This window comes from Antennarius striatus, chromosome 22 (genome assembly GCF_040054535.1).
Source record: "Antennarius striatus isolate MH-2024 chromosome 22, ASM4005453v1, whole genome shotgun sequence".
NCBI lineage: Eukaryota > Metazoa > Chordata > Actinopteri > Lophiiformes > Antennariidae > Antennarius > Antennarius striatus.
Window position 1 is genome coordinate 8,820,570 of NC_090797.1, and position 15,277 is coordinate 8,835,846.

The window sequence follows — 15,277 nt, forward strand, 5'->3', positions numbered from 1 at the left end:
AGGTATAGTTGCAGAAAGATGACAGCACACTGTTGATGTCATCATAATGATGTCATTTTACTCAGATCTGCCTCATGTCAAATGAGATCACACCTAATTCCTTGACGATGGAACCCTACTCCTAACATTCATAAACATGTGTTTGTCATCAGTGGTTTAGGTTTATCTATAATGATAAACATTGAAATTGAACATATTTTAAATCTAGATGTTATTTCTTGCCTCCATAGATAAACAAAATCAAATTCTTTTGTATTACAGTACTCTGCATCAGCATTATCTCAGCTACAAGATTTGTTGCCTTTGGATGAGGCAACAAATCGGTCACAGTGGACTTTTTTATATTAATTAATTGTTAAGATAGAAATAAATGTTTATATTTACAAACTTTCATCTAATTTATCTTAAATATGACGCTTGATTTCAACGGATTTCTATGGAAATTGCACTCAACGGGATTGTATTTTGTTGCAGTACCGCGATTGGCCTCTAGGGTAAACGAGCAGCGGGGTTTACAAGGATGCGTTTGATTAAATTGTTGACGTAGGCCGCCTAAATGATACAAATAAGACGACGGTTCTTTTGCCGAGGTCACTGCCCGGCTGGACCGTCTACTCAGGACTAACTCCACCTCGTGCCCGTCCTCCGCCGTGCTCCGCCCTCTCACGAACCTAACGTCCCCCTGCTGCTTTCTGTCCAGCCATCGAGCAAAAACTTCAGAGGGAACTTCACAGCCTGACTCGGACGGATTAATCTTTCTTCACCAGGCGATGCTGTTAAGGAAACAAGCGGTAGTCGGCATGTGAAGGTTTCTGTGGGACATTACCAGTAAGATGAGCAGCAGATCGTAGCCAACGGTAGGAAACTCATCTCCTTTTTTTTTTTTTTTGTCCTCGTCTTTTTTTCCCGAAGACATGGAAACATTCTCGGCCTGAGCCGCCGTGATGTTTTCAGGTTGTCTTCAGGCCGAAACCAGCGCGTTTCTTCTCCCCAAAAAACATCAGATTTGTGGATTAAGGAGTGAAGCAGAGGGGGTTCAGGGGGGGTTCCGTCTGTTTCAGTGCAAACTTCTGTAAAATCCGCAAACTGAAGTTGAAACCAGTGACGTCACGTGGAGCTATAAAAGAAGAATCCGCTGTTGTGTTACTGAAACAGTCCCCCACGTCTGTTCAGCCGCCAACATGGGAGGATGGGCGCTGTTGTGTTTGTTCCGTAACCCCGTTATTTCATTATCTGAATTAAATCAGAAAACAAATTAAACCAAACACACCATAGGATTCGGGAGTATTTTTTTTACCCAGTAGGTGTTTATTTTGTCTTTCATCATCACTGATGACAGCTGTAATCCTCCTCCTGGTGAACCGGCATGACCCCCACATGATGCCACCATGCAGTCGGGTCCCATTTTTTGGGGGGGCCCCATCATTCCAGTTCCATCACACCTTGGATCAGATCTTGGGGTTTTATGCATTGATGTCTTATGGGTGGTGTAGATCCACTGAACCGTCTGGTGGACTTCCTGACCCCCAGTAGGTCAGTGGTTCAGTCCCAGTCCAGCTACCTCAGCACCGGTGTTTTACTGCTTGAACTCTTTGTGGTTTTAACCACAACAAGGAAGGCAGTATTTTGGAGTTTTTGGATCAAGGCTTTGGGGATATTTTTCTGAAAACATATTTTTTTTAAAACCTTCACTTACACAATTAATGCTTTTCTTGACATGAACTAACTATCCAGTAATATCTGGTTCTGTTATTTAAAATGTTCTAGGTACAGTTGGCCATGTGGGGAGATCATTATGTCTGTCAAAGCAGCGTTTTGTATTTGGAAAATATTTATAATTTTATATTGATCTATTCATATTGAGTTGAATTCTGTCTGTGAACTTAGAGCACCACTTTCAATCATTAATTATATGTGGAATACAGTGTGCTGCAGTTTATCCAGCTATTGTCATGTATATGAGGCAATTGTGAAGAAAATGGGTGGCTGTTAATCATTAACTTGTACAAACTGTGGAAATGTTGAAAAAAAAATTGCATACTTGTGTGTCACAGGTATTCAAGTACAGCTGCTTTGTTCTCCTGAATCTCCCTGAAGTGGTAAGTTTATCTTCAGATGAAAGATGCTGAACCTTCACCTGTCGTGACCTGATGACCTCATTCAGCTTGTATTTTATTTCTACATAATGTTAAGGTTGACAAGCTACATGTAGTAACAATATATGTGAATAATCAGCTCTGATTTAAATGTTCTGCTGGTGAGATAGACGCCGTCACTCTTTTGTCTTGTTATTATATTTTTATTAGATATTTAATCTTCATGACATGCATCGAGGCGGTTTTGTTTCCATCATTATCTATTTGTTGACTGATTACACAAAAAAGGATTTGAGAGATTTTCATGCAAGTTTTTTTGAAGGTTTGGAAACATTGGCTTGAAATAAATCCATGAATTTCTTTGACATGGAGAGAACTCTGAAAGTTTTCTTGTATTGTTATTAAATTGGAACAAATTCAAATTAAACAATTTCTTGCAGTGCCTGTCGATTCAGTCATGGCTCGTGGTTGCATTTGCTGCGTTAAATACATGCTGTTCCTCTTCAACCTGCTCTTCTGGGTGAGACTCACACACGCGCACACACACCAGAACATGATCTTCCGATGTATCTGCAGTCAGATCCTCTTGTTATCACGTAATCAGCAGGGAGGGTTGCTTTTTTTCCTGTTTGTGTTTCAGCTGGGTGGGTGTGGATTTCTGGGTGTCGGAGTGTGGCTGTCGGTCTCTCAGGGCAGCTTTGCCACCCTGTCGCCCTCCTTCCCGTCACTCTCTGCCGCCAATCTCATCATCACCCTCGGCACCATTGTCATGGTAACGGGTTTCCTGGGTTGCCTGGGTGCTATCAAGGAGAACAAATGCTTGCTGCTGAGTGTGAGTATACTACAATACCCATCATTCATCACTACTGGCTCAAATCTTTTTGTTTATTCTTTGATTAGTTTCGGTTGTTTTGAAATGTTAAATGCGAGTAACAAATTCTTTACTTTGTTTCTTCAGTTTTTCATCGTTCTGTTGATCATCCTCTTGGCCGAGCTCATCCTCCTCATCCTCTTCTTTGTGTACACAGACAAGGTACAACTTTGTCAAACCACACTCAATGTTTATTAATTATCCACACCTGCTATTGTACATTTGCCTACATGTCCCATGAACCACGTCTTCTCTTTTTGCTCAGGTGAGTGAAAATGCCAGACGGGACCTGAGGGAAGGCCTGGTGCTGTACAACATGGATAACAACGCCGGTCTGACGGATGCGTGGAACACCATCCAGGGAGAAGTAGGATACATGTCGACGACTTGTTCTGCTTCTTTTTGTATTCTGGAGTTATTTTCTGATTTTTAACTGTCATGTAATTTGTCATCCTAAAATTGCGGCCAGCTTTGAGGTAGTTATGAGCTGTTGGAGATAATTATAGGTTCCCTTCTCTCGTCTGTGCACCAGTGGCGATGTTGTGGAGTGATGAGCCACAATGACTGGTACGCTGCCCTTCAGGATAACGTGGTTCCTGACCGCTGCTGCCAGAATTTATACCAAGGGTGTGGACGCAATGTCTCCAATGCTTTCTGGACACGGGTCAGTGTGTGTGTGTGTGTGTTTGTATGGTTATGAAGTGTTAAGGAAGTTCTATCCTCATCAAGTAGATCATGTTTTCACTGTCATGTTTAATAATAATAATAATAATAAACCTTTATTGTCCCACAGTGGAGAAATTAATGTTTTTCTAAGGAGAATATTGTGCAAGAAATATTTGACAGATTTTCATGAATGATGAGCAGGTTGGACGTGAAGCAGAGAAAAACTCACTAGAGGAAGACGAAGCACAGACTGATGGCGCAAATCTTGGGACAGTTGGGCTTTTTTGCTGAAAATCAGATGATGGGAGTGATTTTCCCCTCCTGTATATATGCTGTATGAAGCTGCAGCCTGCAGATTAGCTCAGCATTGGAACTGGCAGCAGGTCAGAATGGCTCTCCTAAGTCTCTTCAAAGATAAAAGTTAAGGCCCACCAGTTCCTTGTAATTCAGTCAAGCCTTAACCGCCATAATCATACTTGGAATTTATTAAAAGCCAACCTTTTATATGTGGTTGATCCAGAATTATGTTTGGATCCACTCCAGATTGTACTCTTTCGTTATCCATTCATTAATAATTTCTGAGGAAACGTCAAGAAACTCATTTTTTCACAACATTGCAGCAGAAAGGAAAGATCCCTGATCTATCCCTGTATGTAGATTCATACCTAATTTTGGGGGGGGTATATTCTGGACACAGATCCATCTTCCCCACAAATTTTCTGGAATCCACTGAGTGATTTTCTTGTAATCCTGATGCCAAACTAACAAACCACTTGGCCTCCTGATCGGAGGAGGTAATTAATTTGCCGGCTTTCTAATTTCTAACATAGAAGACTAGAATTAAACAACCTGACAATTCTCACATTCATTTGTGAGTTTTAGAAATACTTTCCAACCATCATGCTCAACTCAACACCCTCTGCCTGTAGCTAATACTCTCATTTGCATAGGAGAGTTGTATTGATCACTTGAAACTCTTGTGGCAAACACAATAAATACTTGAAAATGTCTCAACCAGTTCCATTAAATTAGGGAAAGGATGCTTAACCTGACATTCCTCGTAAGTACCAGTGTTGTGTGTGTTTTCAGGGTTGCTTTGAAAAAGTAGAGGAGTGGCTGGATGACAACAAACACCTCCTTGGAACCATCGCCATGTGTGTGTTGGTCATACAGGTAAATCTTTTTATTTATGCAGCACTCAAACCCTGAAACAAGACCAATTCATGGTTAATGCAAGCTTTTGCTTCCCCAGCTCCTGGGTATGGCTTTCTCCATGACGCTTTACCAACAAATCCACCAGTCAGGAAAGAAGTACGAAGCCTGATTGGAATAACAAGAATATGCTGTTAACATTGGGTGCATAAAATATATCACTTTCTCCCCAGTCTGTTTCTTTACCTTCATGCTTTATTTGTAAAAAAAAAAAAAAGCCAATTATTTTGTGCCACTACATCCTTTTTTATTTTGCATATCTTCATTAATCCTCCCATTTATTGTTGTGAATAGCATTCTGATTAGCGTTTCTTACATAATGTGCTTTCATGTTACGTGTTTGGAAAAACTGATCTCTTTTGAACAGTGAGAGATAAAAGAAGAGAATGAGGAGCCTGGCATGTTCAAAGACATAGTTCTGGTTTATTGAAGTGGGGGGGTTGAGATTCTTATGCATAGTTAAGTATATTTCATTTATAAGCAACAAGTCACTACAAAGTTATTGAGTCCTTTGTATGTTTGCTTTCCATTCCACTTCGAAAAAGACTGAAACTCTCCAAAGCCTCGAGATTCCTCAGGGAGAGGATAGCAAGTTGCTGTTTATGTGTGACTTCGGTGAATGAAAGCCAGTTACAACATTGAATTCATAAAATAATACTAAACAATCAATGCAGCAGGGCCAGTTCTCCTATGTTGAACAAAATAAATGACTTTTCAAGTGAGTGTATCTGATATAGTGACCTCAGATGTGTAATGGATGTGGTAAAGCAGCAAATACATTGTGATTATTGTGTAAACTTCACATGAGTAAGTGACTGAAATGTGTAATTGCTTAGCTTCCTAAGCCGGTACTTGTGCTGCTCCTCCACACTAGGAATATGCTGACATCCAACTATTTTATAGTGGACCTCCTACAGCCCCAAAAGCCTGTGGAAAAACAATGGAACCTTTTGATGAAATTGTGTACTGAGATGTCAATAAAAATACTCTTTGCTAGTGTGATAATAGTTTGTTTCCATTGTTCTGATAATTACTGACTCAACTCCATCATTTGTGTTTTCTTTGGCTCTTTTTATGATTACTCCATAGCTGTAGTATCTGCATTCACCCTGATTAAATCAGAGTAGGAACCAAGTCAAAAATGTTTGTGGGTAACAGTTTAACCAGTGGAAACAGGAAATATCTGACCTGCACCTGAAGCGATGATTAAACTCCTCTGTTATCCACTTGTCACACAGTGACTCATAACTGGTAAATTGATTTTAATCAAAAAACCAACTTGTCATTAAGACAGCACACAGAACCAGTCAGTTAGCTGAACGGCTGATCATTTTGGTATAAACAGGAACCAAAATGTGTCCACTGGGGACAACAGTCACTTATCTCAGTATCTTTATTCATATCTCAATGTTTCCCTCAGTAAAACATGGGCTGTATGTGGGCTGTGTCCGTGAGCATCAATGACAACTTCACGTATCTGAGTCAAGATGTTATTCTACAGTTATAAATCCATGGTTTTATCGTTATCATGGACGACGCTGCCTTTGATTATAACGTAACGGATTAGCTCCTGGTGTCCTCCCAGCTGGTAGATCAGATGCTCCCACCTGAAGCAAAACACAAGAAGGATTGTTTCATGCAAAAATACCTTATTCACACAAGCAGTTATCAAACAATGAACACTTAAAGGTGTGTTATACCTGTCTAAGAGGAAACCTCCAAACCAGCACATTATCATACATTTAGATTGGCCATGAATTCATAAAATATGTATCATCATAGCTTGCATTTTTTGAATTGGATTTGGGTGCAGTTGCAAATTCTGGATCATCTTTTCACTTTTTTTTAATCAAATTTAAATAGATCACCATTTCTCCACTGAGCTTTGGCAATCCATTATAACCATCTTTTTTCTTCATACAACACAAATGTTTCCATAAAACATCTCATAGTATAGTCCTCAAATGCTATTTCCAGACTCACAGGGTAAAAGAAATATGATTCTATGTGTTCAATCTTCATTAATTCCACTCTTGAGTTACCGTGCTGCGTTGAGAACCAGCAGATCTCCATGTTTGCCAACCTCCAGGGAGCCGTGAGTGTTGGAGCGCCCCAGGGCGTACGCTGCGTTGATGGTTGCTGCAGCCAAAGCTTCGGACATGGACATCCTCATGTTTACACAGGCCAGGTGCATGACTATTGGCTGAGGAAAATGGACAAGACAGAGGCAAAAGATTATGTCATCAATATCCCACAATCCTTCACTTCACAGCTCTACTCACCATAGAGCAGCAGTAGGCGTTGGGGTTGAAGTCGCTGCCAAGGGCGACAATTACCCCAGCATCCAACATGTCTCTGGCCCGAGGCTGAGGCAGCCTAAACACGCACAAACACACACAGACAACAGTCATTACATGTCACATGTCTTTGATGAGTGTGTAAGGATTTGTGTTACTGTTTAATACCGTAGGATATAAGCTGTTGTTGGTAAGAGGACAGCAGCGGTTTTTGCTTTCGCCATGGCAGCGATCCCCTCGTCTGTGACCTCCTCCAGGTGGCTAATGGCCAACGATCCCAGCTCTGCACCTAACTGACAGATACACACACACATACAGACACACACACACACACACACACACACACACACACACATACACACACATAGTTTTTTATGCTTCTAACTTGAATATCTTTGGTGATTTTACTGTTGTCCAGTCAAAATAAAATGTCCAAACAGTGACGCTGGATAAAAATAATTATTATTGGCTGCTGTGTCTCTGTGTTTGAAAATGATTTCAGACGACAACGAAAAAAATTTACTTGAGGAAATGTTGCTACTGGATTTGCACTCCTTGAATGTGTAACAAACACTGTGCCACGTGTTCTCCATGTGATTTGCTGAATTTAACAGCTTATTTTAACAGACTGGAAAAAGAAGTAATTCCCATCAATCTTCTTTACAACAGAGACAAGCGAGCAACAAACTTCATAAACCCAATGAGCACTGGTTTTAGGCTTCACTTTGTCTGCAAATCAAGAAAGAGTATGAAATACCTGAGCAGCGTTCATGGGGTGTAATTCATCTCCATGGAAGTTGATGTTGAGGCCCATTTCTTTTCCGGCCTGTAGGATGGCGCGAGTGGAGCTGAGGTCAAACACTCCCTGCTCACAGAACACATCGATGTTGTCAACACTGAGAGCCCCAGCAGATATCTGCTGTTTCAGCCGTGGCAGCTGGACATCCAGGATGTCCTTTGTGGCTTCTGCAACCGTCTTCCCTCTGAACGACATGCAGAAAACCACAAGGAAGATAAACATCTAGGATAGGATGTGAAGTTACATCAGTCTAAGGACAGTTCATACTTGGGTACAGCATGGGCTCCACAATGAGTAGAGGAGATGTTGATGGGCAGAGTGCGCCTGGCCTCCTCAATCACCTCCAGCATTTTGAGCTCAGTCTGCAGCTCCAGGCCATATCCGCTCTTACACTCAACCAGGGTGGTGCCTGCTCGCTGCATCCGGACCAACCTGCTGCTGAGGGATGTCAGTAACTCTGTGGACTTAGCAGCTCGAGTGTGTTCCACTGTGAAATGGATCCCTCCACCCGCCTGGTGCACGTCCATGTAGGTAGCACCAGCCAGCTGCAACGTTAAGGAATGTTTCATTGAACTTTAAGCTACAGTTGTGATTCTGTCACAACATGTTTACCTTCATTGCAAATTCATGCACCCGGTCACCAGCCCAGACTGGATGGGTGTGAGCATCCACTAAGCCTGAAATTAGAAGGTTCTTGGAATGTAGTTTTCTGATGAGATGTGCAAAAGCCATAGAAATCACTGCTGGTACTCACCAGGCAGAACACACATTCCTGTAGCATCAATCACTTTATCAAAGACTGACTCTGAATACTGAGCTTCAATGCTGTCAGCAGGCCCCACAGCTTTAAGAAGTCCATCACTGGAAGAATGAAAACTTGTGTCAACACTCCTGTAGGACTACTAGACGTGAGTCTGGAATGTTCTAAAATGGCAACCATGAAAATTGTTTTTGTAGTAGCTCTGATGTCACCCTCAGGTCAAAGTACAGATGTTTGGCAAGCACATAGCAGTCCCAGCACATACAATATTTAGAAGTAATATTGAATAAAAAACACATCTGATTTGAAAATAAAACACTGACAGGGATTTTTAATCTGCATAAGGAGTACAGTACTTTGTACATTTCAAGTATGTTTTGTTGCTGGAATTTGACACTTTTTACAATAGAAGAAAGAATTTATGAATACTATTAATAAAATAAAAAAATATATATCAGAAGTAAACAATGAACTGTAGAATAATATTAGTTAATGATTGTGAAAAAATTTTTCTGGTATGTAATGAGTCACTCTATCCAGTAGGGGTCGCAGTTTCACATCTAATTACAGTAACACAGTTCAGCTAGGCAATTTTTCACCTTCACATTTGGAAGGGGGTAAATAAAAGCATTTCGAACTACAACCTGGGTATGAAAATGATTAGCATCACATTTGACAGACATAATTAAATAATTTTAAGTCTACATTTACAGTTTGAATTTTAGAAATTGCTTCTCATATGTGGCCCGACTCGTCCTGCAGATTGGACTGCTCTCCTGGACTCATTCACAAGGTAACACTTCACTCAAATGTAAATTTATCTGACCTTTGTTGATCATAGTCTAAGTCTTTGTGCTGCTGAAAACTCACCTTCCTATGACCACGCTCCCATTTTCAAACACACACAGTTTTTGCATCCCATGTTTGGTGATGTATTTCTCTCCGTTGTTGCAGATCACAACTACCTGTTTGGCATTCTTCACAAGAAGTTTATAGTTTTTGGACATTTTAATTCAAAGCAGAAACAATTTGGTACCGAGGGACCGTTTTTCTGCTAGTTTGGCAACAGGGCAAATATTTAGTCAGGAGAGCAGGGTTGAAAGTGCACAGTGAGGGGCGGGGCTTCGGCAAGACATTTAAACAGGGCTGAGAAGCGACCTAGCTTACTTCCGGTATCTGTGTCACGTGTCATCGCTTCCCCGCCCCTTTTGAGTACAAGATTAGGGTGAGCTCAAGACCTTTCATTGCAAACCCCTTGTTCACCCAATTTTAGAACCAATGGTTCACTATGTATTGATAATAAACTTTTTTTTTTTAAAAAATCAGTTGGAATTACATTTTCTCCACTTTTCCAAATTTAAACATATTTTATTACAGTAACCCAGTAAAATGCTCACCCAGTGTTTATAACAGCAAAACATAAACACAACACTGAGAAGGCCAAAATTCTAACCGACCCAGAATGAGCAGCAAAGACCGTTAGCAGCCATGATAGGCCTGTAAATCCCAAGCAATATAAACTTATCTGGGACATGAAGGACTTGGAGTCTGACCAAGTTGTGGTGGCAGGACGCATTACCAAACCTGTGAAAAGAATTTCACTGCACTAGACCTGCCAAATAAATCAAACCTACAGACCATTGAAAACTTGGAGGTTAATAAACAGTAACATCCTCCATGGTACAAGTTATTTTTAATTAGTAATCTACCCAACATGGCTCTGCATTTAGAAATGATATAGATTAAGCATTGTAACATTTAATCTGTAAGATTATATGAACAAACAAGAAAAATCAGGTTTAAGAAATTGTGTAATCATTTATTGTGTCTGTATCACAATGTTGGAACATAAAATTGGTCTCACATACAGTACAAAAAAAATACTACAAAAAATAACCAAACCCCCAAGCACTTGTTTCACATAGTGAAAACACAAACACATCAACTTAACTATAAACCTCAATCACACTCTGACAGAACACCAAGTCTGGTCCTTTTCATCAGCTTCACTCTCTCATTTCTCCATCTTCTTCCTCTTCCTCCACTCCTCTGATGTACAAAACATTATTACACCTGCGGGAATAAATACCTGTTAGATCACACACTACCACCACACATATTGGTGAGGATCTTAAATTGTAAAGTAAATGTACTAGTTTGGTAAAAATAATTTTGCCATAGTAACAAGATTTAGTATATCAGCACTGTCTCATTGAAAAATAGCAGATAGATAAACCAAACAAATTTTAAAAAATAAGGAACAGAAATCATACCTGATGAGCACTTCACCAAGATGACCTGCCAATGCTCCATCCACATATTCTTCCGTGTTCGCCAGCTGTCAGAAAACAATTTAATATAAGAAGGTCAAGCATGTGTCTGCATGTGTAAATCCATTGTTTCAATTCCAAAGAATCTCTAAATTGAAACTGTTCTCCAACAATCGAATAAAGACATACAACTTCAATAGCGCAAAACAGGTTTCCTGCAGATCTGCTATCTGATAGATCTGTATTTTTTAAAGAAGTTGACATACACTCAAACAGCTCATAACAGTGTATGTGGAACTTTAAAAAAAAAGGGGGGGGGGTTCAAAAGAGGATTTCTGTCAGTAGAGTTAACAATTGCCCTTTATGTGGTTGCTAGCTTTAAGACGAAATGTTATGCAATGCATAATTCTGCAATTTGTGTAATGTTTTACATGAAGTTTAACGGGCAATTTTATTTTAGGGTAACCAAGCAATTTACAGGTGGACATTTGCAAATCTTTCTCTAAAGATGGCAACTTTGTGGTCGAGAGAAGATAGAATAATACAAAGTGTGAAAGAGAAATGGAAAATGGTTGATTCAAATCACATAAAGAATAATGTACACGTGTTAATGCATAAAATTGGGGCTGGCAATCCCGACCCGTGTGAGAATACAATGAATAAATAGTTCTACCTGCATATTCATGTATCCATCTACCGATACCAGGTAGCCTTTATACTCCATACCCCACTTCAGTTTCACCATCACCGGCTTGCCTGTCAGGCCGTTCAGGAATGGCTTTGGGTTTAGAGGTAAACTCTACAGAAAAAAGATGAGACAGGTTAATGTCATTAGTTACACTGAACTTATCTTGAGCTATAATATAGAACTACACATGTGTATTGAGTATTCTTTACAAACAGCAAGTTAACGAGGCAGAGTGAAAACAATAAAAATCACCAAAAAAGAAGCAACAAGTTCTTTAAGGCCGATTTTTTTAAAAAAAAATCTGGATTAAGTTCTGTTTAATATAAAACGTAGTTAACACATAAGGCTTACTGGATATCAGAATATTTAAAAAGTTTTCAGTTTGACGAGACTTGTTCCATAAAAATTGGAGCAAACAGAAAAAGGCTCTATCTGCTTCTTAAATAACTGAAATAGTTCAGTACATACACCTTATCCATTTAAACATATTACACAGCCTGTGTGCGTTAATGTAACCGAGTCATTCATTCACTCCTGTACTGTATGATTGACAAGCTACCTTTGCTAATGCTAACTAGCAAAAGGCTACTACCACCGTTACGCGGTGAAAACAAGAAATATCCCATAAAGACATTGAATATAATGAAAGCAAACACTTGATGAGTTTACTCACCATTTCTGTTTTATTTGATAATGGTCAGGATTGAGTAATTTTTCTAACTTTTCTTCACAATAACGTTGTCTCTTCGTAGACCAGTACACGCTTTGCCGCCGAACAGGAAGTGGAACACTGACCTGCGAATAGTCTCCAGGTTTCGTCACGGTGCCACCTAGCGGTGAAAAGTGGACACCGCAGCGCAAGATTGCCCCTTTAGAATCAGAATCACAATCAGAAAATAGTTTATTGCCAGGTACAGTAAAGTTTACCAAACGAGGAACTTGACGTGGTGTCGGTGCATTAAGAGGTGGCAAGAAGCAATAACGAATGAAAATATAAGAAATAAAATAAAATAAAAAAACCCTCACTATTTATAATTTACATTCAAGGTGAGGTATATGGTTAGTGTTTATAAGGAAAAAATCCAAAGACTAAACTGTCGTTGCAAAGTGAACAACCATAAGGAAAAAAAATGTAACTGCTATTGCCAAAATGTTATTAAATGCTATATTATATAAAATACAATTAGGCCGTTATCTGCATTCATTTAAAATAAATACATGACAATAATAATAACACTATTAATACAGCTATAGTAAGAATAAATTTGTCCTTAAATTTGTGAATAGGGACTGCAAGTAATGATAATCATTACAGAGTTATCTGCAGATTGCTTCTTTTTTTGAAGAACTGATTGTTATATAAAAGAAAAGTTCCAAGACCATTACTAAAAAGCCCTAAGTAAAATAATTGTTTTACTTAGAAGAAAATTTAATTATCTTCCGACTAACAATTTATTTTCGTGCCTCTAACAATCTGCAGCGAGTTTGTGATCCTTGCAAGGGAGTTGGACATTACTTCATATGTATTACTCCACCTTTCAGCAAAGGTATGTCTAAACAGACATTCTTGTAATACTTGTAATATGATTATTGTAGGGTCAAGTTCAAAGCATATGAATCAAGTCTATTTTCTTCTGAAGTATGTCCAAACATTACTGGCTTCTTCTTCTTCTCCTTTTGGCTTTTCCCTTCAGGGGTCGCCACAGCGAATCAATTGTCTTAATCTAACCCTGTCTTCTGCATCCTCTTCTCTCACACCAACTACCTTCATACATCCATAAACCTTCTCTTTGGTCTTCCTCTAGGCCTCCTGCCTGGCAGTTCAAAACTCAGCATCCTTCTACCAATATATTCACTATCTCTCCTCTGGACATGTCCAAACCATCTCAGTCTGACCTCTCTGACTTTATCTCCAAAACCTCTAACATGTGCTGTCCCTCTGATGTACTCATTCCTGATCCTATCCTTCCTGGTCACTCCCAGAGAGAACCTCAGCATCTTCATCTCTGCTACCTCCAGCTCTGTCTCCTGTCTTTTCCTCAGTGACACTGTCTCTAGACCAAACAACATCACTGGTCTCACCACAGTTTTGCACACCTTTCCTTTCATTTTCTTTCAGAATATTTCACTTTGATATGAACCTTGCCAAAAAATTATTTAGTATTGGAAAACTTTGACCTGCTTGGGATCAAGTGAAAAATTGGGTCTGGGTCTTGTTGGATCTCTGTCTGGGCAGCTATTTTTCTCCAGGCACAAACAGTCTGAAGAATTCACTAATTTTTCTGCACTCAAGCATTCAACTGTTACTAAAGCTTCTGACAAGTTCTAACCTGACACTCTGAATAAAACTAACATATGATTTTCTACAGTCAAGGGCTGGGTTCTGTCAGAAAATTCCTTTGAAATTGCAGTGGAGCTTTCTTTGCATATTTGAAATACTCATGTCCTGACATAATTTAGTCTATTTTTCTTCCCCCTCTTTTTGAGCTGCCCTCCGTGTAATTAACCAATTCGTCAGTCAGTCACTGTGTCATTTATGGCATGATAGCAATGTGAGTCAGGGTGCGTGTTGGGAGCAGAAGCGGACGCACAGAGGTGGCAAGGTTCTTATCAGAACCTTATCTTCTTTAGTCAGAAGGTAATAGACAGGTGGCATGATAGCATCAGAGCCATGAAGCAAGTTATTGTTAACATTTTGAACTGAATTCAATTTAAGACACTACAAAAGAGACCAGAAATAACAATGAAGCTGATCACAAAGAAGCAAAAGTTACTAAAAGACAAAAATACACCAATAACTGACACAATGTTCCCATAAAGAGATGCAAAAGCAACCAGATCCAAACTTATTGTGAAGTGATGCCAAAAAACAAAACAAAACAGAAATGTAAAACAGCCAATGAAGATGCAAACCAATAATAAAGGGAGACAGGACAAATACAAAAATGTGAAATCAATGTGGAAAAAAATGCAGCATTACAGTAATTGTAAAATATACAAAACAACCATTATGAAAAGAGAAAGAATCATTAAAAAACCCCAAAATAACCACAAAGAGATGCACAATGAACAAAATTAAATACACAAAAAGACCAAAAATAGACAAAGAAATAGATATTAAAGAAAACTCTATCACAGAGATGCCACAAAATGACCAAGAGAGACAAAAACAAATAGGAAATGAGTTGTCTGTCCCCGTGAGGGGAATGATTGGCATAACTAAAACTTAGCTGCAGTAGTTTGATTGCTGGTGTCATTATTTCAAGGAAAACCTGGCTTTACTGTAAGCAATAATTCCATTTGGAGGCCAATCAGTTCTTCGAAGTCTGCATACAGCTGCAGCCTGCATGTTGGATGGACTGCAAGGGATGAATAACATTATGTGCAAGTCCACTTTTAAGCAAGAGTAAGGGTTTTAGGTGTGGTTGGCCCACCCCTCTGGTCCTCACTGAAATACTTGAACAAAAATACCGGAGGATTAACAGTAATTTGAATGATCCCAGTTCTCCTCATCATTATTTGACCTTTGAACCTTACATCTGTGCGCCATCTGAAGCTGGAAAGTTTAGCTTTGTTTAGTTTAAATTAGCTGAGGGTGGAAAAGCTAAATTAAAATAA

The 15,277-nt window shown here is 39.4% G+C and overlaps 3 protein-coding genes across 3 annotated transcripts; 1 reads left to right on the top strand and 2 right to left on the bottom strand.

Moving 5' to 3' along the window:
- The first annotated feature begins 587 nt into the window (after positions 1–587).
- On the top strand, positions 588–5,852 carry LOC137589461 (tetraspanin-9). The gene is made up of 9 exons (XM_068307236.1): positions 588–857; positions 2,055–2,099; positions 2,537–2,616; positions 2,737–2,928; positions 3,055–3,129; positions 3,233–3,334; positions 3,500–3,631; positions 4,723–4,806; positions 4,886–5,852. Exons 3-9 carry the CDS (start codon positions 2,554–2,556, stop codon positions 4,955–4,957), a joined length of 720 nt encoding a protein of 239 aa, XP_068163337.1. The 5' UTR covers positions 588–857; positions 2,055–2,099; positions 2,537–2,553; the 3' UTR covers positions 4,958–5,852.
- Positions 5,249–9,756, bottom strand: amdhd1 (amidohydrolase domain containing 1). Its single transcript, XM_068307235.1, has 9 exons — positions 9,572–9,756; positions 8,696–8,802; positions 8,554–8,618; positions 8,209–8,486; positions 7,900–8,125; positions 7,311–7,435; positions 7,128–7,221; positions 6,888–7,048; positions 5,249–6,452 (listed from the first exon to the last, which is right to left on the bottom strand). The coding sequence occupies exons 1-9, from the start codon at positions 9,706–9,708 to the stop codon at positions 6,347–6,349; spliced, it is 1,299 nt and encodes a 432-aa protein (XP_068163336.1). The 5' UTR covers positions 9,709–9,756; the 3' UTR covers positions 5,249–6,346.
- A 750-nt stretch (positions 9,757–10,506) lies between these two features.
- Positions 10,507–12,452, bottom strand: snrpf (small nuclear ribonucleoprotein polypeptide F). The gene is made up of 4 exons (XM_068307245.1): positions 12,333–12,452; positions 11,645–11,770; positions 10,975–11,039; positions 10,507–10,774 (listed from the first exon to the last, which is right to left on the bottom strand). The coding sequence occupies exons 1-4, from the start codon at positions 12,333–12,335 to the stop codon at positions 10,708–10,710; spliced, it is 261 nt and encodes an 86-aa protein (XP_068163346.1). The 5' UTR covers positions 12,336–12,452; the 3' UTR covers positions 10,507–10,707.
- Between the last annotated feature and the right edge of the window lie 2,825 nt (positions 12,453–15,277).

Coding starts and splice junctions, on each gene's coding strand:
- LOC137589461 (XM_068307236.1), top strand. CDS start 2,554: ATGGCTCGTGGTTGCATTTGCTGCGTTAAATACATGCTGTTCCTCTTC. Junction 2,929..3,054: donor ACAAATGCTTGCTGCTGAGT/GTGAGTATACTA, acceptor TTGTTTCTTCAG/TTTTTCATCGTTCTGTTGAT. Junction 3,335..3,499: donor GGAACACCATCCAGGGAGAA/GTAGGATACATG, acceptor TCTGTGCACCAG/TGGCGATGTTGTGGAGTGAT.
- amdhd1 (XM_068307235.1), bottom strand. CDS start 9,708: ATGTCCAAAAACTATAAACTTCTTGTGAAGAATGCCAAACAGGTAGTT. Junction 8,619..8,695: donor AGGAATGTGTGTTCTGCCTG/GTGAGTACCAGC, acceptor TTCTAATTTCAG/GCTTAGTGGATGCTCACACC. Junction 8,487..8,553: donor TGCATGAATTTGCAATGAAG/GTAAACATGTTG, acceptor TTAACGTTGCAG/CTGGCTGGTGCTACCTACAT.
- snrpf (XM_068307245.1), bottom strand. Junction 11,040..11,644: donor ATGGATACATGAATATGCAG/GTAGAACTATTT, acceptor GTTTTCTGACAG/CTGGCGAACACGGAAGAATA. Junction 10,775..10,974: donor CTTGGTGAAGTGCTCATCAG/GTATGATTTCTG, acceptor TTATTCCCGCAG/GTGTAATAATGTTTTGTACA.